The sequence below is a fragment of the Podarcis filfolensis genome (assembly GCF_964270895.1).
Source record: "Podarcis filfolensis genome assembly, chromosome: 5".
Taxonomy (NCBI): domain Eukaryota; kingdom Metazoa; phylum Chordata; class Lepidosauria; order Squamata; family Lacertidae; genus Podarcis; species Podarcis filfolensis.
The window spans coordinates 80508351-80530688 of NC_139608.1; the positions used below are offsets into that span (position 1 = coordinate 80508351).

General features: G+C 41.6%; 1 protein-coding gene across 16 annotated transcripts in view; it reads right to left on the reverse strand.

The window, feature by feature from the left end:
- The window catches only part of ZMIZ1 (zinc finger MIZ-type containing 1), a 386104-nt gene that overhangs the window by 101913 nt on the left and 261853 nt on the right, over positions 1 to 22338 (reverse strand). For all 16 annotated transcript variants that reach the window (XM_083614609.1, XM_083614604.1, XM_083614605.1 and 13 more), the window contains one exon: positions 20208 to 20313. In XM_083614609.1, the coding sequence (XP_083470735.1) occupies positions 20208 to 20313 (106 nt within the window). The remainder of the gene's footprint in view (positions 1 to 20207; positions 20314 to 22338) is intronic.

The following is a 22338-nucleotide window of genomic DNA, read 5'->3' on the forward strand; positions in this document are numbered from 1 at the left end:
ACGCATGATCCACCAGGACTTCTACTCAAGCCCCTGCTCTTGCATCCCATTCATTTCCACCAGCAAAGTATGTTTTTAATAAATTTATACCCAATACATACAATTTCCACTTTAGATTTTAAAATCTCTCCCCCCCCCAACTTCCTATGCAGTTATATCCATGGTCATGTGCAAAAGTTCAGGGACGCTTCATTTTAAAAACTGCTTCCCAGTCCCTCCCTCCCCAACTCTCCTTCTGTCTCTCTCTCTCTTTTAGTTGAAGCAGTTCACAGCAGACAAATCACTTATCTAGAAATTATGTATTTACTTTTCCTTTGACAAATCTTCAGCAGGTTTCTAATCCCACCATGCCACTTGAAATATCACTTTCTGTGATGACATTTGAGTCACAGTTGTCACAGGCACCAGGCACTGTAGTTAAATGGATTAAATCATACTTCATAGCACATTGCATTTTGGACAAGGAGTGGTTTATCATTGGTAGAAATTAATCATAACAGGTCTTCCCCCCCTCCAGGGCAAATTCTCAATCATTTTCAAAGATTACTATGTTTAAGCTCCAATGACGACTGTGTGTCAAATTACATCATGGGAAATGTTGTCTCACAGGGATAACTATTTAAAAGCTCCCACTGAAGTCTTTTTATACCAGGGAGGAGTAAATGTCTGTATTGGGGCGGAATATTGCCATAGAGAAGAACCGGGCCAAGAGTGATGATTAGCTCCAGAACCTACAAAACATGGCTTCCATTTTGTAATGGTAGATTTTGCCTAGTTTTTGCCTTTGGATAACATACACAAGTACACACACACACACATATGCCCTGAACAAATATTTCATATTATTTTAAAGCAGTCATATCCAAAATGTACACATGTAGGCTTGAGTTCAATAAAAAGGTTTATTGACCTATGCATGGCTGGCAGGCTGTGTTGGCTTGGTGGGTCACAAGCTGTATGCAGGTGCCGTGCAAATTCTTGCACAGTACTTCATGATGACAGCACTTGACCCTTATATCTGTATACTAAAAAGAGAAAGGAAAAAGCAACCACATACGAAGCAGCCGAACCAAATGAGTATGGTTTTGAGAGATGAGACACACATTCATTCCAGAAGTAGCATGAGAATGAGAGAAAAGCAGGTATATTAACTCTGTGGGGTAGCAATGAGAAACTAAGTTTGTTCAGCAGTGAGTAGAGCTCCAAGAAACAGTTCCAGGAAATAAGTGATATTTATGTTTCCCCACTGCTCTCTTAAATATAGACTGTTCTAGGGAAATAAAATACCCCTATAATCATAATTTAAAGGCCGCATATAAAAATGTCTTGGCTTTTTCATGTCTAAGTATGTTTGTTTTGAAGTGTAGGATTGTAATGGTAAAAACTCCTATGGAAGGTGTCATAAGACACCTGGCATATTAAACTAATGTGGTTAATGCACACTTTTTCCTGAAGTCGACTACAATATGGCATGTGAAGAAAGGATATGGCCTGCACTGAAGTCTGACTACCTCATATCCTCTAAGCAGCCACTCAGATTTCTGGGATATCTCAGTCATTAAAGCTTTTAATCTCAGGGTTGTGGGTTCGAACCCCATGCTGGGCAAAAAAATCCAGCGGGGGCGGGGGGGTTGGACTAGATGATCCTTGTGATCCCTTCCAACTCTACAGTTCTGTGAAGACTCTATGAAGACAGGCTATGTTGACCAAATGCCAACTTTTGAAGAAATTCTAGTAGGGATTACACACATGTGGAAATGATGTGAGAGATCTAAGAAGCTTAGAAGTGAAGCAAGATTTCCCCAAGGGTTTCCCCTCCCCCCGCAGGGGGGGCATATTGGTCCAATGTCATTCAAATCCCCACTCAGCCATTGGGTGACTTTAGCTAAGTGCCTGTGTGTCAAACTGTGCACAATGCTAAAACATCTTGGAACCCCATGACTGGGGTTTAAGTTCTCCTCTATGACGAGAGAAACGATATAACCTGAGGTCTATCTGAGCTTACTTAACAGAAGGGTGGGATATACATGTCCTACAAAAATAAACAAAATTGATAGGAGTTTCATGTACAGTGAAGGTATTATGTAAAATGATGATAGGAAAAATAAATAATAAATCATTGGGGGAAAGAAAACACTTACTGAAGCTTTTTTGAATGCTCCCCCCTGAAAAAAAATTATCTAAGAATTTATGAGAACAAGATTAAAAACTGCAATTAACCCAGGCTTCTCTCTTTAGTAATTATTCATATACCTGTTTAGCCGATAATAACTCCTAGCTCCAGGCTGTCTGCCTGCAGTGCTAGGACACAGACAGGAACCTCTGCGAAATTGACTTCCCTGGCTACACTCGTGCTTGCAAGAGCTATTTTCAAGGGCAGATGTACAATGTTATATGGGTAAAGGGACAACCAAATTAAAGATGGGTGTTCTGTCAGAAAAGTACTGAAGACCTTGCGTCAGCATTTACCTCCATTTATAAGACTTCAGGGCTTTAACTCTTTGCTTTCTATTAGGCAAGTTGCAACAAGCAAGTTACAAAAACAAGACACAGTATCTACAATATTTTAAGCAGAAACCGACAGGGTTTTTTTAAAAAAATGTAATGTTTTTATGGTTTTTATTTTTTTCTGGTTCCATGAAGATGCTTCCATTTCAAATGCTAATTCAGCCTAGTCCCAAAGAACTACCTAGCAGACCTGCTCACACTCATCTTTGATGATGGTAAATTAAGAAATGGGTTTTCTTTTATTTATCTCCTTTTGGAAACATCTCCTTAGGACTCTTCCCCCACCTCCAGTTGTTCTGGTCTATATCACAAAGAGATGCCCACAAACCCACTCACCACCAGCTGGTCAAAAGGTTAATGCCCTCAGCCCTCTGGCATCAAGATATCCAGTGCCACACAAAACCCCCAGCCCTGAAGTCTTCAAGTAAATAAGGAATAGGAAGAGTCCCTTCCAGGCACTGGGAAAGATTCTTGCTCTTACACATTCTACATCAGAGGTTTCCAAACTTATTTGGCCTACCTCCCCCATTTCAGGAAAAAAACCATTACTCAGTGCCCCTCTGGAAATCGACCTTCTTTAAGCGAAGAAGCAGGGCTGTGTCACAGCCTGCTTGCCATTGGTCAAATAGGCGGGCAAGCTGTGATCCACTTCCTGAGCCTGAGTGAAGCTGAAATGGGTTCACCCAAGCTTGGGAAAACCTGTTGCCTTCAGCACAACTGCCAGATCTAGGGAAGGTTACTGACATGGCAGTAAGCGTCATTACACAACAAATGAAACATATATAAATGGGTTTGGTTCTTCTCCCACGCCCTTGTTTTTATTCAATGCGCCCCCCCCCCAACTGCACCCGAGGCTACTTCTCCCCTGGATCATTCCAGCAGCCCCCACTGGGTGGTATCGCCCACTTTTGGAAACACTGTACAGTATTATATAAATGAAATAAGACCATGCACCAATCAATGAGCAATCACACCGGTGTAGAAATCAACCATGTCATTCAGCCAGTCCACTTCCTTCAAAGGCTATTGGATTGGCATGGGAAGCAAGCATACAGCAGGGTCTTTCAGGCTGTTTAGGTATGGTTCCCATCAGGCAAAAAGTGTCTTACAGAATTCCCCCACGCATTTGCTGATGAGCCTCATACTGCATTGGTACAGCTGTTCACATTTAGTACTCCCTCGTACTTGTGAAAGAAATGATAGGATACGCTATTAATAGCTTTACTACATCTGCATTTGGATGTAAATACTGAAATACATTATATAGACGTATTAGATATTACAAAAATTCTGTACAGTACATGGGTCAAGGAGGTTTTCAAAGTTTTCAATATCAGCAGATGCTAAACAAACTTCCCCCCAAACAAAAGCTTGGAAATTCTACTCCTAAAAAAGAGCCCCCTGGATCAGACCATAGGCCTATCCAGGCTAGCACCCTGTTTCTCAAAGTGGCCAACCAGATAGAAATCCACTAGCAGAACATTAGGGTAATGGCCCTCCGCAATTGGTTCCTCATCAATTGGCATTTACTGCCTTGGATATTGAAGATAACCTATAGCTATCATGACTAGTAGCCATTTATAGCCCTATCTTCCATAGATTTCTCTAACCACCTTTCAATGCTGTCTAAATTGGCAGCCATTACCACATCTTGTTCAATTGTTTTTTGAAGTAACGTATAGTGGCTAAGGGTGTGAACTGTGAGTCAAGATATCTAAACAGTGCAGATTACATGTTGAACACAAACTCATTATGTCACCGAAGGTACACCAATATTTCCTCTCTCTCTCTCTCTCTCTCTCTCTCTCCCCCCCCCCCCCCACATCTTACATCTGTGGTAGGTTAATAATACTGACCTGCCTCACTGGGCTACAGTAAAAAAGAATACGGAATGGAGGTATGTGAAAAGTCATCAAATGCTCTAATGCTTTAGCATTATATTGATGCTAGAAATGATTACTATTGTTCCCTTTTGATTGATACAGCATCCACAATATGACAAGTTTTCCTGTGTGAACCAAACTGAAATGAGGAGGAGGAGGAGTGTTAATTTCAAGTATGGGGCTTGTGCAGGAGACCTTCTTGGTTTGTGCCTGTGGTCTGCTAAAAACTATTGCTTTTGACACATATCGTTGCATAGCCATATCAAACCACTTCATGGCATAGTTTCCAGACAAATCATCTATTCCTTGACATGTCTTGATGTTGTTATCTTATGGGTTTAAGAGAGGGAAAACGAGGAAGCTTCTTAAGAGCTAATCTACCAAAAACGTAGTGGCTATACAGAGAAATAAGCATCAAGCTTCCTGCATTTTGAAGCACTGGCACTCATGCATTAAATCATTAATGCCCAACATGAATACATGTTAATCACCAAGTGATGGCAATATACATTGCTGTTTGATATAGGAACTGTCAGACGATTCAAAAAAAAAAAGGATTGTGTTTTTTCCAATCACGTAGGAGAGATGGCACAGGAGCAAACTCTGATGGTCGGCAGCCACTAAAAAAAGACTCCTGCCAATATTCTCTTGTCCAACTGGGGCAAGCAAGCCAAAAGTTCTTGCTCCAGGGTGCAACTGGAGTAAATAGTCAGGTTACTATCTTCCAGCTTTTGCTTTGGAAAAAAAATTCTTGCTATCCATTCTTTCCAAAAATATGAGCACAGTAATGCTGGGTGGGAATGAGACAATACAAACCACAGATTTGGAGACCAAATACTTGGAAGGGGAACAGTGAATGAATTACAAATGCATCAGAACAGTGAAACTTTAATGAATGCCATCCTCTCACATAAGATGCTTTCTTCAGGCACTTTGACGGCCTTTCCACATGTGCATCAATTGCAGAGGGAGGGATACGTTCCAATGGAATGTGTACAAATGCTCACATATTCAGCATTTTGTGAAAACTATGATTTCTATGATAAGCCATGATTACAGGCTTGAATGTCTCTTCACCTTTGTTAATTGCTGCTGCCGCCCCTACCTTTTATTAATTTTGTTATTGTTTTGCTTTATTGTTTGTTTTACTGCTTTGTTTTCACTTTAAATTGCAGTGGTGGTATTTGGCTTGTTCTGAATAGAATTCCCTCTATAAAATCTGTTTTGGCCTTATATTCAGAAACCCAAGTGGCATGGAGTAACTTCCACAACCTGGGCTAGTGCACAAGTTGCAAATCCCTCCCAGTCAGAAATATCCTGGCCACAGTTACACATGCTCTGGTAATGTTGCTTTTGGACTAAAGCAATGCATTGCATGTGGGGATGTTCAGAAACTGCAGTTAGTTCAAAATATAGCTGCTAGGTTGCTAACTAGGAATGGCTGCATTAAACATATCTTCTCAGTTTTAAAACAGCTGCAGTGGTTGCTGATCCTTTTCCAAACACAATTCCAAGTGCTGGCTTTAAATGTTAAACTGTTTCATGTTAAATGTACCTAAAATTAAGCAGTTCTTGAGCAGGCGGTTGTGGACCAGATTTAGGCTCTTTTGGAAGAAACTGATTTTCTAGATTCATTTCAGTTGGGATTTAGGCCCAATTTTGATACAGAAACTGCTTTGGTCACTGAGTACAATGACCTTTGTCAGGAAAGAGACAGGGGAAATGTGCCCCTGTTATTTCTCCTCTACCTCTCCATGGCCTTTTGATATCATTGACCGTTATATCCTTCTAGAGCGGCTGTCTGAGTTGCGGGTGGGTGGCAACGCTTTTCAATGGTCCCAGTGCTACTTGGAGGGTTGTTTCCAGAGGGTGATACTTGGAGAGTGGTAGTCAGCACTGTGAAACCTTCAATGTGGAGTTCCTCACGGCTCAATTTTATCCCTTTGCTGTTTAACATCTATATCATGGGTAGACAAACTAAGGCCTGGGGGGCCGGTTCCAGCCCAATCGCCTTCTCAATCTGGCCCACGGACAGTCCAGGAATCAGCATGTTTTTACATGAGTAGAATGTGTCCTTTTATTTAAAATGCATCTCTGGGGTATTTGTGGGGCATAGGAATTTGTTCATTTTCCCCCTTCAAAATATAGTCTTACCCCCCACAAGGTATGAGGGACAGTGGACCGGCCCCCTGCTGAAAAAGTTTGCTGACCCCTGATCTATATGAAACCACTAAGTGCAGTCATCTGGAGTTTTGGAGTACGCTGTCAGCAATCTGCTTATGACACACAGCTCTACTTCTCCTTTACATCTGCAGGTGTGGCAGTGGATGTGCTGGATTGTTGTCTTGCCTCAGTAATGGACTGAATGAGAGCCAGAAAACTGAAGCTCTACCCAGATAACACTGAGGCGCCGTTAGTGGGTGGTTCCCTAGACTTGATGGAAGGGAGGTGGCCTGCTCTTAATGGGGTTACACTCCCTCTGAAGGACGTGGTGCGTAAACTGGGGGTACTTCTGGATACCTTGCTGTCGCTTGAGGCTCAGGAGGCCTGAGTGGCGCAGAGTGCTTTTCATCAGTTTCAGCTGATGGCCCAGCTGCACCCCTCTGGACAGAGATAGCCTAACCTCTGTTGTCTATGCTCTGGTAACCTCTAGGTTAGAGTACTGCAGTGTGTTATAAATAGGACTGCCTCTGAAGACAGTTTGGGAACTTCAGCTGGTGCAGAATTTGGTGGCCAGGTTGCTCACCCTGGCAAAACGGTTTGAGCATATTACACCAGGGGTCCCCAAACTAAGGCCTGCGGGCTGGATAAGGCCCAAGGGACCCGCTGCAACCCCTGCCACCTGCTCTTACCAGCACTGCACTGCACTGCACGGCTGCCCACTTCCGGGTCGGAGGAGCACGGGAAATAGCTTGTGCACATGCACAAGCGTTATTTCTGGTGCACATCCGGGTCAGAGGAGGCCTGTGCACATGCGCATAAGCTATTTCCGGTGCACCTCCAACCCGGAAGTACGCCGGAAATAGCGTGTGCGCACGCGTATGGGCATGCGCTCCCCTGCCCTCTGCGCGATTGGTGCTGGAGACACCGGCCCAAGGCGCAGTAAGTTTGCTGACCCGTGTATTACACCAATCCTGACCCAATGGCTGCCAATTAATTTCCAGGTCTAATTCAAAGTGTTGGTTTTGACCTATAAAGCCTTAAACAGCTCAGAACCGCAATACCTCAAGCACTGCCTCTTCCCAAATGAACCAACCCAGACACTGAAAATGAGCAAGAAAGAATATTTTTAAATAGTCACTCCATATATTCTCCCCACACAGAGCCCAATAAATTGGAGCCACTTGTGCATTTAGTCACAAGGCAAAGCTTCCATTTTAGCTGCTTCCATTTTTTCTTGAGAGTGTCCCTAAAGAAAAAAGGCATGCACATATAATTGGTCCCTTAAACATACGCAACCCAACACTTGGTCATTTTTCACCAGATGTTTAACTGGTAGGAAGCAATTTTGAACATCTGCCACCAACATACAAGGAAGTTGTTTGAAGACCACATGAAACTGAGAAAAATTAAAGCACTTCCAATTATGTCACATCCTACGTTGTGTGTTTAGGAGAAAAAGGAAAATAAAAACCAGAATATTAATGCTGAGTCATCCGCTCCCCCCCCCCCATTTTTTAAAGCTAAAATAATACTAATAATCATCACGGTGATTTCAAATATGATTGAACTACAATTGAATATGAGGGCAGCATCCATTTTCAACTGGATTTAATAATGGAGAGTTATCCTGAGCAACCAAAGTTATCAAGCATAACACAGACTTTCAAACAGGGCTCAGACAGACAATGAAAATATGAATATGAGTTCTAATAACTATACATTAATAGAAACTCAAGGATTTTGGGGGCCTTCAAGTCATGTACCCACAGTAGACCTGAAAGAGGCACAGCATGCAGAAAGGAAGTAATCCTTCAATTTTCATATATGCCGCCCCCTACACACACACACACACACACACACACACTTACCCACATATCCTATTTCATTTCTACTTCCTTAAGGAGTCTTAAATATTTAACTTGCAGGCTGTCAGGTAAGATTAGAAGATGTGTGTAAATGATCAGAATGTTAAACACATTATTTTAACATAAAAGTGATGATTTATTTAGCTCTCTTACCTACTTTCCCCTTTTGAATTAATTGCTGTTGATAACTTTATTAGCTTCACTAGCAGCCCATCAATCCCTCTGGCATGAATTTTACAAAGTGGAAGAAATCTGATATTTTGCAGAGTTCCCTCTCTGGTTAATCCCTTGGCTAGTACATCAGGGCAAATTTACAATGTTATTTAAGCAGAGAACAATGCTTAAAAGCTTAACAATCAGCCCTAGCTAATTTAGGAGGCTTTACAGAAGGTCCCATGAGTAGGCTTCTTGTGTAAGGAGAAGATCATAGTGTCCTTTGCATCTTCCCCTTGGGTAGGGGGAAAAAAACTAACTACCAGTTCCTTAATGAGATAAAGCTGGGGAGTGTGTTACTTATTTATTTATGTGGTATTAAAATATGAATCACAAAAAGCCAAATTAATATAAATGCTTGTTTAAGATGGCCAGGCCTCTTTAAATCTCCTACATTTCCCCATTCTCTCTAGTTTTTGTGAGGTTTATGGCTGCACAATGTAGCTTTCAAGGTACCAGCTAACCTCACAGGGACCCCATAGCTTACATACTTTCCTATAAAGAGGTATCTATATCTAGAATCGCACCCAGACTGCCAGAAAAAGAGCACTGAAACCATTTAAACCACCGTGGAAACGTGTGATGAAAATTTTACACACACAAATCTCCTTTTCTTTACACAGCATTTACAAATGCTAAATACATTTCATGTACATGAGCTGCAAGTGCTCCCTATTCTGATTATTGCAATTATTATTTTTTGCTCCGATGAGCCAGTACATATTCATTATTAAACATGTATGAACAAACATTCCTGCTTTTCAAAATTCCTAGCTCCAACCCCCCCCCCCCCGGGATCTGCCTTTAAAATCTGTAGTCATCTTTTCCTTTCTTGCCATGAAAGGATTATAACTAGTCAGTGTAAGCTCAGCATTTTGAGTCTAAAAGCATCACTTTGGTTATGTCCATTCTGGCTTATCCGCAACACTAACTTACATATTCTTTCTGATGGTTGAGCCCTAGCTAAATAAAATAGCACATTTCCAGACCCACCGCCACCCCAAAAAACCCTCATTCAGGACTTGATAATTTGAAAAGATTCCAAAACCATGTTGCTCTAGTCCTCGAGTGAGTGCACACTGGAAATGGGAGGTATGTCAGAAAAGTTAGGGATCTATCATAACAGGTTAGGATAATAAGTGAAAGACAACCATCCGTTTAACAAAGAAAAACTGGAAGTTCTTCCATAATCCAGTGCTCCCCCCCCCCCATTTTTTTTTAGTGGTGCTCTCATTTTCCTACTCATATTGAAATACTGCCCCTCAGTGAGGCCAAACTTAGATTCACAACATGTTTAAGGGTACCCCTGTGTCTCCCCCCCAAAGAAAAGCACTGCCATAATCTATCAGAGCTCCTTCTCTAGGTTCCCCTGACCAAGAGTGTGTGTGGTGACAAGGAAGAGGGACTTTTTGGTGGTGACATCTGTTGTATGGAATGCCCTCCCCAAAATGGTGCCCATAATATGATCTTTTGGGTAGCATTTTTAAATCTTCTGGTTTAAAAATTATTTTATCCTTCTGCATTTTGGCTGGCTTTTAGAAACATTTATCCGCATTGTTTAAAAAGAACAAAAAGTGGGGGTTTTTTTAATATAAAAACAATTACACGCAATATGTGCAGCAATAAAACTGCTAGCACATTTGCAAGCAAAGCAGGGTTTCACATTGGATGGGGGGCTGTGTGTTGAGATTCCTGCATTGCAGGGGGTTGGACTAGATGACCCTCACAATCCCTTCCAACTCTTCGACTCTATTAATAGGTGGTATATAAATGTAATTAAAAAAATGTAAATAATGATGATAAAGTTATCAGGTCAGTGAAGGAGCCTCTGCTACTTCACAGTCACACAGGAGACCCTAGATCAGCCTTTCTCAACCTGTGGGTCCCCAGATGTTGTTGGACTACAACTCCCATCACCCCTAGCTAGCAAGGCCAGAGCTCAGGGATGATGGGAGTTGTAGTCCAACAACATCTGGGGACCCACAGGTTGAGAGGTGCTGCCTCAGATAGTAGATGGTTTTCAGCAATAGGGCAAGGCCCTATATAACTCCCACCAACTCAGCAAAAAACTGGATTTGACAGGATGATACATAGCACTTCGGAAGCAGTCAAGTTTTCATGAGTACTTACTGTTTGGAGAAAGTTACATTTTGGATTGCAGTATTACAGAGAACACCCAGTTGTCTTTTTAAAATATCCTTTTCAAATTGTGGTCTTGTATTTCAAGGCCATGAGGCTGGTTCAATATTTCCCAGCGGGAGACAACTACCATTACAAATTCCCAACAATTTGCATCTACAGATCTCATTTTAGACCAGCAGCAAATCATTTTTTCACACTGGGATCCTAGAAGCTGCTATATTTTTTTGTCTTAATGAAATTGCTTCTGCAGTAAGCACATCAAATAATATGATTTGTTAGGGTTCCCCCTCCATGATGGGAAAGCCATGATGTTTGAAGCGAAGGAGACAAATTTGATTTAGGAGAGCTCATCATACAGGAAACCAACTGTCCCACTTTTTACTCAGATATTCAATATTCAGAATAACATCCCCAGGGAAGAACCTGGTATGCTGAAGCCTCTCCAAAATGAAGTCTGAAATGAATGAAAATGGGTTCTTATACATTTTCATTGCACGAGGACTGGTGTGGCTTGTGTTAGATCAATTGGTTCTTTTACAAAGGGTCTTAGATTAACTGATGGAAATTCATGAAGATGACTTGAAAATATGTTCTTTCCGACTCTGGAAAAAATTCCCCCAAAAACATGCCTTCCCTTATGTGAAATTACTGGTAGCTGTGATGAAAGGAAAGGAAGAATATAATAAAGAGACCGAGTGGTTTTTGTGTGTGCAAAAACATTGGACTGGTATTTTGTATTTCTTTGTCCCATTTAAGAGATATAGTGGGCTTATTTGTCAGTGGTGTTGAGAAGTGCCTTCAAAGTTTTATTAAAATAGTTACCAGTTTTTTCCATGCTAGTATTGCTATTTTAACTTTTGGATGTATATGCATTAACACCATGACCTCTTCAATGAATCTAGGCTCAATCTATTTCCTCCTAATTTTTTTGTTGAAGTCAAAGTTCCTTCCACAGACCACCATTCTTTTCATCCTATTCCTCCTCCCTAGGCTTTCTAAGGAGAATTAGTACGCATTTTCCCATCATGCATGAGAGAATATGGAAGATGCAGCTCATTATAACGGGACAGAGGGAGTTACACTGAATCTCCCTTCCACCAAATTCTTGCAGGCAAAGATTTAGCAGCTGATCATTTCAATCCACCTCCTGGACCTGTCCATGTTCTCTTTCCAATAATGTGCCCTCACTCAGTCTTCCTTCTCCCTTCCTTATTTCACATCTCCTTCTCTAGCCTTCTGCCTGCCCCAACCCTCACTAGCTTCTTAGCCTCACAGAGCCATTGCAGGGATTAACTGAGGAGGGGTATGGACAATCTACTACTCCTTGGAGAAAAAGGTGGGATATCAATGCAATAAATAAGTTCTTCTGCTTACCTGCTTGAGAAAGCTAGAGGGGTGAACCAGATGGAAATATCCAACCTGCCATCCTGTGATCACCACATGGATCACAAAACGCCTGGCAAATTTTGAACACTGCTCATAGATGTTATAACTCTGCTGATATGAATACCCTCACAATAATTAGAGCCATCAAATCTCTCTAGGCATAATTAGTAGCTGACCAGGGAAATATTACCAATTTACAGAAGTGAAAGAAATCCCCTTACCCCTGCCCCAGCGGTGATTAGTCTCCATAATACCTCACACCTGGTTGTGTAAAAACAAACGATTGCTTGCATGAGGTAATTTCCTATAAGCAGAAAGTAAGAGGGGCAAGCAGGTTAAGTGACCTAGCCAAGGAGACACGTTGTAGGTTAAAAGGAAAAAGGAGGAAAGGAACTCGATACTTATTGGCTTATCATACATTAGGACTCTCTGCTTCTGACCACAATCATTCTTCCAAAAGACATTTATCCTGTTTAAAGCCAATGACAAAACTGAAATTGACTCTTTTAGCTTGAAGTGATTCCACACACAGCACTGACCCAGGATTTCAAACATGGAAAATTCCAACAAAGAGGCAAGCTCATACTATGGAATTCAGATCTTGAATCAGACAAAGCCAGAGAACCTTAGTTTTAAATCAATCTGTGTCACATTTGGCATTTCTGTTAGGAAACTGTTGTTTCTTTCATCTCATCCTCTGTCTGAATCCCGCCTTCAGGGTGTATATGCCCTCCCTTTTTACTGCCAGCATGTCATTCTCAGCATATTAAATTGTGACTTCTTAGAAAATTAACACACAAAACCAAAACAGAAAACCCACAGAGACTTAGTCCACCACAAACATAAGATTCTTCTTTCTTTAAGCCACGTCCCCAGACACACTCTAAATAACTTGGGAAACAAACAGACTGAACAAACAGAGCAACCAAGTTGTGTTAGTTTTTTAAAAAGTTTACTTCCACTAAATATTACAGAAAACCTATTCAAAACTCTGAAGGGCAAGGCGCAATCTTGACAAATTACAGAACAATGGCCAAATTGAACACTGCCCCTTCCTGGATTGTCCCACTGAAGACTGCGGTAGAACTTCATACATCTGAACAATACCAAAAACACTGCAGATGGAAAGTTGGCATACTGAAGAGGCGGCTAAAATTCGTTTCTCCTGACATGGTTGCAGCACGGTGAACCAGTCAAAGATGCAATATGTTCCACCTAAAGTGATACAGGCATGATATGACTCTTGTGACTGTACCACAAGACACATCCTTTGTAACACTACCTAATCATATACATTCAAAACTACTAAATAGTATTTTTTTTTAACAAAGCTGACAGTCACAATGATGATTCAGCGGCACTCCCCTCTCACTATATTAAAAAATTAATAAAGTCACTGACTCTATCAAGGTTGAAATTTGGCTGACATCTGAAGTGAGCTGAAGGAAAGAACAGAACTGCTATTTCTGCTATCAAACATCTCACATTGAGCCTCCTATCCAGGTGGTCTAAGATTAATTTGCTTCAGTATCTGCAAAGGTACTTTCTCCTGCACATTCCTGCCCTGGAGCTGCTCCTCCCACCTCCCCTCTCCCTTTCATCTGCCTGCAGAGATATCGAACAGTGTCTCTCACTGAACAGTGTCTCTCACTGACAAAGCTTTCGTGTGTGATCTCATCCTGCACTCAGTCCCCTTGCCTGGCCCCTGCTTGCCCTTCTGCCAAGAGCAAAGCAGCACCAGGAGGAATGAACAAACGGACCACAGCACACCATTAAATTATTCTGTAAAACATTTAAGTATAGCAGGTTTATTTCCTTCTTTTAGCACCCACCCCATCCCAAATAACTGCCAAAAGGAATATATCTATTTTTGCTGAGACAGATCCTTTGAAAGCAATGTATCATCTTCTGTTGTTTAAATATAGAGGAGGCAGACAATGCTCCTCTTCCATGAGCACAAGGGTGGCCAATACTGTGTACTCCAGATGTTTTAGACTACATTCCTGACCACTAGCTATGCTGTGGTCCACCTGATGAGAGCTGGAGTCCAATAACATCTGGAGGGTACCATGACTCTCCTCTATTAATCTGAATAAGCATCTCTGGATGGAAAGAGCAACAGAGGAAACCTACTTTGGGGAGAATGCATGAACTTCATATTACAACCTTACACAGGAAATATAATACAATACAAAGGATATGCATGTGACTTTTGCTTTTATTGCCATTATCTCTGAATATGTACTCTCAGAACTGGGCTTTGGCACCTGAACATGCAAAGAGCTAACGTGTAAGTACTAGAAGCCTTGATCTGGTAGCTACATGAAGAATGGGAATTTCCTGAAGGAAGGGCCAATTCAAAGGCATAGTCAATTGGAGGCCAAGGTCTGATGCAAGGAAACTGTTAGAGGGAGGGCAGGAAGACTGATAAGGAAACTGACATCCTTCCAGCTTTCAAAGGAAGTTGGTATACTTGGATATACAGAGGGTCTAGCAGGCTGACAGGCAGAAAGCAAGCAGCAATAATGGATATTGCCTAGGCAAAGATACATGTCTGACCTGGAGGAATTTGTAGCATTGTGAGAAGGCACCAATGAGCTATAGAGTGGTGGGGAATGGAGTCATGCCAGGACCCAGAAAGACAATACTGTCCCTACTTCTTCCATTATGCAGTCTCAATGTGGCTCAATGAAAGAGGGAGGCAGCGTAGAGTCAAACAGTGTAGAGGTCTGCAGTGTGGAAGCAAACAAGCTCATGACCTACCTGCTGTGCGGTAACAAGTCAATGCCACTCACTAACAATTGTTTCAGGACCAAATGTCATGTGTATTTAGAAGAAGCTGTGTTTCATTTACCTTCAAGGTGGGAAATGTTGCATCTGACCTCCTGCCAAGAGAGAGGAGCAAGTGGAGCGCAGAGCTTGGGCTCTGCAGTGACCATGAGGCTGGCGTTGAAATGGGAAATCAACAAATGTATTAAGTGGCCTTTGGCACATAATAGTCTTTCAGTCTCACTTTGTTCCCCCCCTCCGCAACATGGAGGGTGATAATAATACAATTCCATCTTAAATGCACTGTATGATGTGCTTCATAGGTGCTGAGTGTGTGGGGCTGTGGGGGCTCCAGCCCCCACAACATTCCCCATGAAGGGCCAGGGCACCCACATTTTTTTGCATGCCACGGGATCGTTTGTGCCTGGCATCAGCATGGGCTCCTGCTGAGCGTGCCCCTGAGGGAGCCCACTGCGCCCAGCCTGGCACACTGCCCAGCTTCGCAGAGGGGCGGCCAACTCCAGAGGACCCAACGGAAAGGCCCGATGATGTGCTTTGAATACTCCAAAACACTAAGCACTATTCTTGTTAATAAAGGAGGAAATGCCAAGGCTACATTGACAAAGTAGCAGACCATAGGGCGTAACACAGGCACAACTTTATTATATCCTTCTTTCAGGATTGCACTCTAATTTTCGAATGCTTGTTCACACCACTTGACTCCTGCCCTTAGCGTTCTTCAAAACAATTCAAATTAACCACAGGGATAACTGGGGATTAGCTAGGCTAAACAAATAAGACTTAAAACCGTTACTTCGAAATCCTGGTTAGCAGCACAGGTGACCCCAAAAGGAATTATTTCTTTACCAAAATAAGAAGAGCAAAGAGCTCTAAAATGTGAAGACCATTAAGCTAAAATGTGGCAGAATGTCCTCTTCTAAAAAAAGATCATAACTACACTAACGCGTTTTCTCTTTGAAATCTGAGATATAACACTTTTTAACATGGCACTCATAGGAGTTGATCATACAGGAACCGAAGTCTGTAAAGACTTGCAAATGAAAAGCAAACACTGCAATATTGATAACTATCTTGGGGAGAAGATAAGAGAGCACTGGTCAAAATACAGTACCTGGACGGGTTATTTTGGACGGGCATCTGGGAATGCCCCCAAACACAAAGATATTTGTCCCAGATGAAAAGGGCAAATTTTGATTAATAGCAATAAACTTTGATCGTAAGAGTAGCTGACTTCCTAGGATCCCTTAAATGTCAGAAAAGATCCAAAGTAGTTCAGGAGAATCACTTCAAGTGTAGTGTAGTGGCTGAGACCTTGAGCAGAGAATTTGCCAGTTCAAATCTTACCTCTATCCTGAACTTGCTGGGCGGCTGTACCCATCCCATCTTCTGCAATACAGGCATCATAATAATAACCTGCCTTACAGAGTTGCAAGGATCATGAACGCAAATTGTTCAAGGATTGCAAATGACTTCTTAAGAACACATTCTATAGTTAAAGCCTGACATGACTAAAATTAAAAACGGCAAGTTAAGCAACTACCAAGTCATTAACTTATAGAAAGTTGCAAAATGGAAAGGGATTTGAATGAACGGGCACACTTTCCCACCAATTCTGTTGAATTAATTTCACTCCAATAAACATGGAGATTAATTCAAACCCAGCTCCATTATTGTACAAACACTTGGAAGCCATTTGTTGCCAATGGCAAATTAATTTTGTCATGACTGTGACATTTTCCTCATGCCAGTTACTTTTAAAACATTACTCTATTAGAAAAGCTGGATATGATCTATTAAGAAGATAAGGAAGTTGATCTCCCTTGTGCAATGATGTTCTCTGAAGGCCCATCATGCTAAATACAGAGCTATTTGTAACAGTTCACACAACAAGCTCCCTGTGGAGAAAATGCTTTCCGAACTGGCAGCACAGAAGTAACACAAAATGTCAACTCTGAAAAGTGACTGGTTCAAATAACAAGATTTCAGCTCACAAAAACAAGCACACTGCTGTATCAGTGACAAAGTAAAAATGTCTGAGGTCTTGTCTTCTTAGAAAGGCGGGTATTGGGAAGTGCAGCTGGAAGTTTGCTGTCAAAATTTATCCTGATTTTTCTCTATTTAGCCTTGACTGTATCCACGTGAAAGTATCTCTCTTTACAACCACAGAGCCACAAATCTAGCTAATGTATCTATATTTCTTTCTGGCGACCAAGATGCTAACTGAACTCACAACCATTTCATAAGCACCAGAAAAAAGGCAGAGAAAAGCCATACACCCTAGTTTATTTTCCCTTATTGGTCTGAGAAATAGTGGAAAAAAGACACGACGGGGCAGGGTCTTAAATACTAAAACATTAGTCTTTTAACTGATGGTTGGGCTCCACAAATGGGTCACAGCTATTTTTTAAAATGCCGTTCTTGTAACTTTCCTGTATGATCCACGGTGCAAAAACTCGATACCATCACTCCATAGAATAGCTCACTAGGAAATTTGTTAACAGCCAGATTTAAAGGAAATCCAATCATCTGTGAAGATTCTGTGCAGAGAGCTTAGTGCAGCCTTTCTCAACCTTGAGTCCTCAGATGTACTACAACTCCCATCATCCCTGATCACTGCCACAGGATTAATAATAATAATAATAATTTATACCCCACCCATCTGGCTGGGTTTCACCAGCCACTCTGGGCAGCTTCCAACAACATATTAAAATACAGTAGTCCATCAAACATTAAAAGCTTCCCTAAACAGGGCTGCCTTCAGATGTCTTCTAAAAGTCTGGTAGTTGTTGTTCTCTGACATCTGGTGGGAGGGCGTTCCACAGGGCAGGTGCCACTACCGAGAAGGCCTTGTGCCTGGTTCCCTGTAGCTTTGCTTCTCACAGTGAGGGAACCGTCAGAAGGCCCTCGGCGCTGGACCTCAGTGTCCAGGCAGAAGGATGGGGGTGGAGACGCTCTTTCAGGTATACTGGACCAAGACCATTTAGGGCTTTAAAGGTCAGCACCAACACTTTGAATTGTGCTCGGAAACATTGTTGCAGTCCAACAACATTTAGGGACCCAAGCAGGCCTGTGCAGAGCTTGTCTTAGGCCCAGGGTAGGGGTCTTGTTCTTGGCATGACAGCGTAAGTCCAGCAGGCCCCTGGCAGGGACCCCGGGCTATCTGAGCCCTTTGAGGCCCAGGAAAAGTGGACCTGGCTGCCCGCCCTCTCTACACAGGCCTGGACCCAAAGTTGAGAAAGGCTGGCTTAGTGACTAATGGAGAAGGATTAAGGCAGACATCTCTTTCTCCAATAACCCAAGCTTGTAAATAGTCATTTGTGTGATCTTAGTAAGAATCTCATATAGGTGATTATGCTGGGAAGTTTATAAAATCTTCACTACCACCCCTTTTAGACTTCTTCTCCTTCTCCTCCTTCTTTTCTAGTGCACCTTTCATTTGATGATCACATCAAGCCAGGGAAACAAGCCAGGGTGATTAACCACAATCTGAAGTTTCCTTGCTTCTCTAAACCATAGCTGTGTATCCACAGTTTATCTGGGTTTTACCTTTATTTATTCATAAACTTTAGAAAACACCTGGCATCCTGCAAATGTTTTGGTCGACATCACGCATCAGCTCCAGCCAGCTGAAACATCCCAAAACACCTGGAGGACACCAGGCTGTCAAAGGCTGTTCTAAATAACAGCTAATACTAGCTGCCATTTTTCTGGGTCCAGAAATAATGCTAAATTTCAATCAGAAGTCTACTCTGCTCCCCGTGATCATGTTGGAAGGGGTGAGTGCATGAACCCAAGGCCCGTTCTTATAATGTTGAACTATAATTTAGCACTGTGCCCAAACTCAGTCATTTTATTACTATTAACCAGCAAACATGCATTTGGAAAACATGTTTGCCATCAAAACATGTAGTTCTGTCCAGAAATTAGAATCATAGAACTTTACAGTTGGAAGGGATCCAAGGACCATCTAGTCCAACCTCCCTGCAATGCACGATCACAGCTAATAAAGCATGTGACGTGTTTGTAAGCAAGCCATTTTTAACTCTCCAAATGCACAGTCTCTTTCTATGCTAAGGGAAGCGGGAGACTTTGGAAGTAACTTAGAAGGGGGTATTTTAAAGGTCCAACAGCCTATATTTCCATGCTTTGCTTTCCTGCCTGTTTGGGGATTGTAAATTTCTGCTGGGGTTCTCTCACCAAATAGAACTTGCCTCAAACCTGGATCTAGGCATCCAGGGAATTCTCCTTTTATTCTTTCACCCTATTTTACTAAGACGTCAACATTTGTATCAGAGACTCCTTATTTTAGAAGTGTAGAGTTGGAAGGGACCTCAAGGGTCATTAGCCCAAGCCCCTGCTAGATAGGAATCACAGGTATAGAAGAACAGAATGGAATGGGAGAGTTGGAAGGGAAATTATTGTGTATGAAGTTGCAGTAAGAATCATGTGCACAACCCTTAATATATCAAACTTCTTAGAACCGAAACATATTAAGAAGCAACACAAAGTCCAGAGATAACGACACGTACACCTGAAAGCTTAACTGACATTCCTCATCACCACAACAGTCACACACATTGCTGAAGTTTTCCCATTTTTATTTGTCTCTCCAGTCACAACGAAACCTGCTCCTTAACTGCCATAGATATTGCCACCTTCCCACACATAAACATCATGTTTAAGACACTCATCTGCAAAAACTGATATGCAACGTTCACAACACATGCATGTTAACTGCAATAGGTTTAACTGTGCATCATGTTCCCCATTCCATTTGTATTGTTGTGCAATACAAAGTAGCATTGTTGCAAATCATTCAGTAGTTGGCTTAACTGATAATCATATCCTGTATCCACTTGTATCAGCTTTTTTCATGGATTGGATGATAATGTTTTTAAACTTGCAATGGGGGCGGTAGATACTTATTTGGATCAGGAAATCATATTTGCAACATCCCTCCTCTTCAGCTTTATGAGTGAATGCAGTGAAAATGTCAAAGAACTGCCAAAAATGTCTGTCTGTCCAGTACACACATGCACACCCAGGCAGCACATCTTTGCAGCTGGTGTGGCAAATAAATGATATAGCCTGAGGAATACAGAAAGGGAATGAATGTCAGGGATCCTGTTTCAGTACTTCATACTAGTAATGCTAAACTATATGGCAGAAGCCTATCCATTTCCTACAGCAGAGCAAAGTGTGTCAAGATTCTCTCTGTCAACAGGCAACTGCTAGAAGGAAAAATGGATTTTCTTACCAGCTGATTTTGGCGTGAACTTGTCTCTGTTGGCTGCACAAACGGCCAGCAGCCTGTATCCAAGGTCCAGGTCAAAGCCCTGCTGTGCTGCCACTCTGCTAACAACCTGGGAAGAAGGAAGAAAGGGAATCATTCACTGAGAGTTACTGCACAGTTGTAGCAAGCTAGCCAACGTGTTTGCAGCATTACCCGCAATATAAAGAACAGTACCAAGGCCGTTTGTTGCTCTCTCTTTTTTAAAAGTCACTGTGGTTTTCATAGCGCTTTTGTGAAGCAAGATGTGCATTAATTTCTTTCTCATTTTGCCACATTGCAACAACCCTGTAAAACAGGCCACTACAATTCCTATTTACATTCTGCAGGATTGAAGTGGAGAGTGTGAGAGCTGGCACAGCGTCATCCAGATTGCCCAGGAATTAACATGGGCTTAAACTTGGGTCCAAGCTGATAACACATCTATCCACTGGAACACACCATCTCCCACAGCTTTACCAGCAGAGCATACACTGAATCCGAGAGCCATCATTTTGACTTTTTGCCATGAGAGAAAGACTCTTTAAACATAAAAATAAACTACCAAGATTTAAGTGTAAGCAAGTTCTTAAAGGGAATTTTAATGGAGACAGCTGTTTCATGTTTCACTGTATTTGAGACTTGGCTTGAGATCTTAACTACCAGACTGCACCTTAACTACCAGAATTGCCCTGCTTATACGCACATTTGTCTCCTAATTATCAGGATGGGAAGGAAGCTGAGGGGAGAACACAGAAGATTCAGGAAGATCTTAGGTACAGGTAAGCTTGGCAGTATGTCAGGTCATATGCTACTTTCTATCCAGGGAGCAGAATGGGCCTCTGATGCTGCACAGAGATATGCTTGTACAGGGTGAGACCTTTAAAAGAGGCCCCATGGATACAGAGTACACACGTTCCACGGGGTCTCTTTTGACGGACTCACCCTGTACAAGCAGGGACTATTATTCACATGGCATTGGACCCTATAAAAATGATCAAATGTGCTCTTCAGAAACTCAGTTATTGTATTTAGAACAAAACATGCCAGTGCAGCACAATGAAAATAAGGGAAACACATTTGATTTATTTTAACCACTTATCAAAATAATGGCTTTACAACGAAGACTACAGCTTTTATGTGACCTTTGGACATGTCCTCCAACTCACAGCTGTGATCAGATCAGCAGAACCTCCAGAATCCAAAAGTAGCCTCAGTTCATACACACTATATCATATGTGTATTATTTCTGAGTTGCCCCAACATTCCTTTAAAACAAGTTAAAGACGAACAGTAAGACGTTTAGTGGCATTATTTTTCTTTTCTTTTATACCAACCTTTATTTCCAGCTACACCCTATTCAAAAGAGCTTACAATTCAAGAAATAAATTGTTTTTGTCACCTCTGCTTCAATACGAAAGACCTTTGATGAATTAAAGAGGGCACTCATTAGTGTGCAATTATCTGTGTCCAACACTAGCTTGCCATAAAACAATGATAGAGAAGAGAATGGGAAACCAAGATATGTGATAACCTATAAATGGTAATGAAATTTTCCTATTCTACGTTAACTAGTCAGCACAATTGCATGACTCTTATTAATCTGAGCTGCCCTCCAGTACCCACTTTTCCTAATTAACAATAAAGATTCACAACATGAATAACACTGAGATTGATGGATGGCTAGTTCATTGCTGTTGCAATTTGAAAACTAAAAGCTAAACATCTGCAGGGGAAGCTGACGTGTAGAAATAATTCCACTTTTGAATTAATACTTCCCCCACTTAGACTGCATCTACTGCTATAACATGCATACTTTCTGTGTCAGATTTGGTTTATCAGTATATAAGGTGCCACAAAACTCTTGGTTAATAACATCTGATTTAGTTTTCATGTTCATATTATCTTAGTGGAAGCAGTGTTTTCTTCTTAGTTTCAACCTAACCTCTGTCTTCCTGGACAAAAACAATTGAGAAAACATCACTTTTTCAAGTGCTGCATTCTTTATACCATCATTCTTAACTTACAAGGCAAGCAAAGTAGAGGAGAAAGAGCGTTGGTTAAATTTCAGTGTGAGTTGCATAGCATTATAGAAGTGACATATTTAAGCTTGTCTATA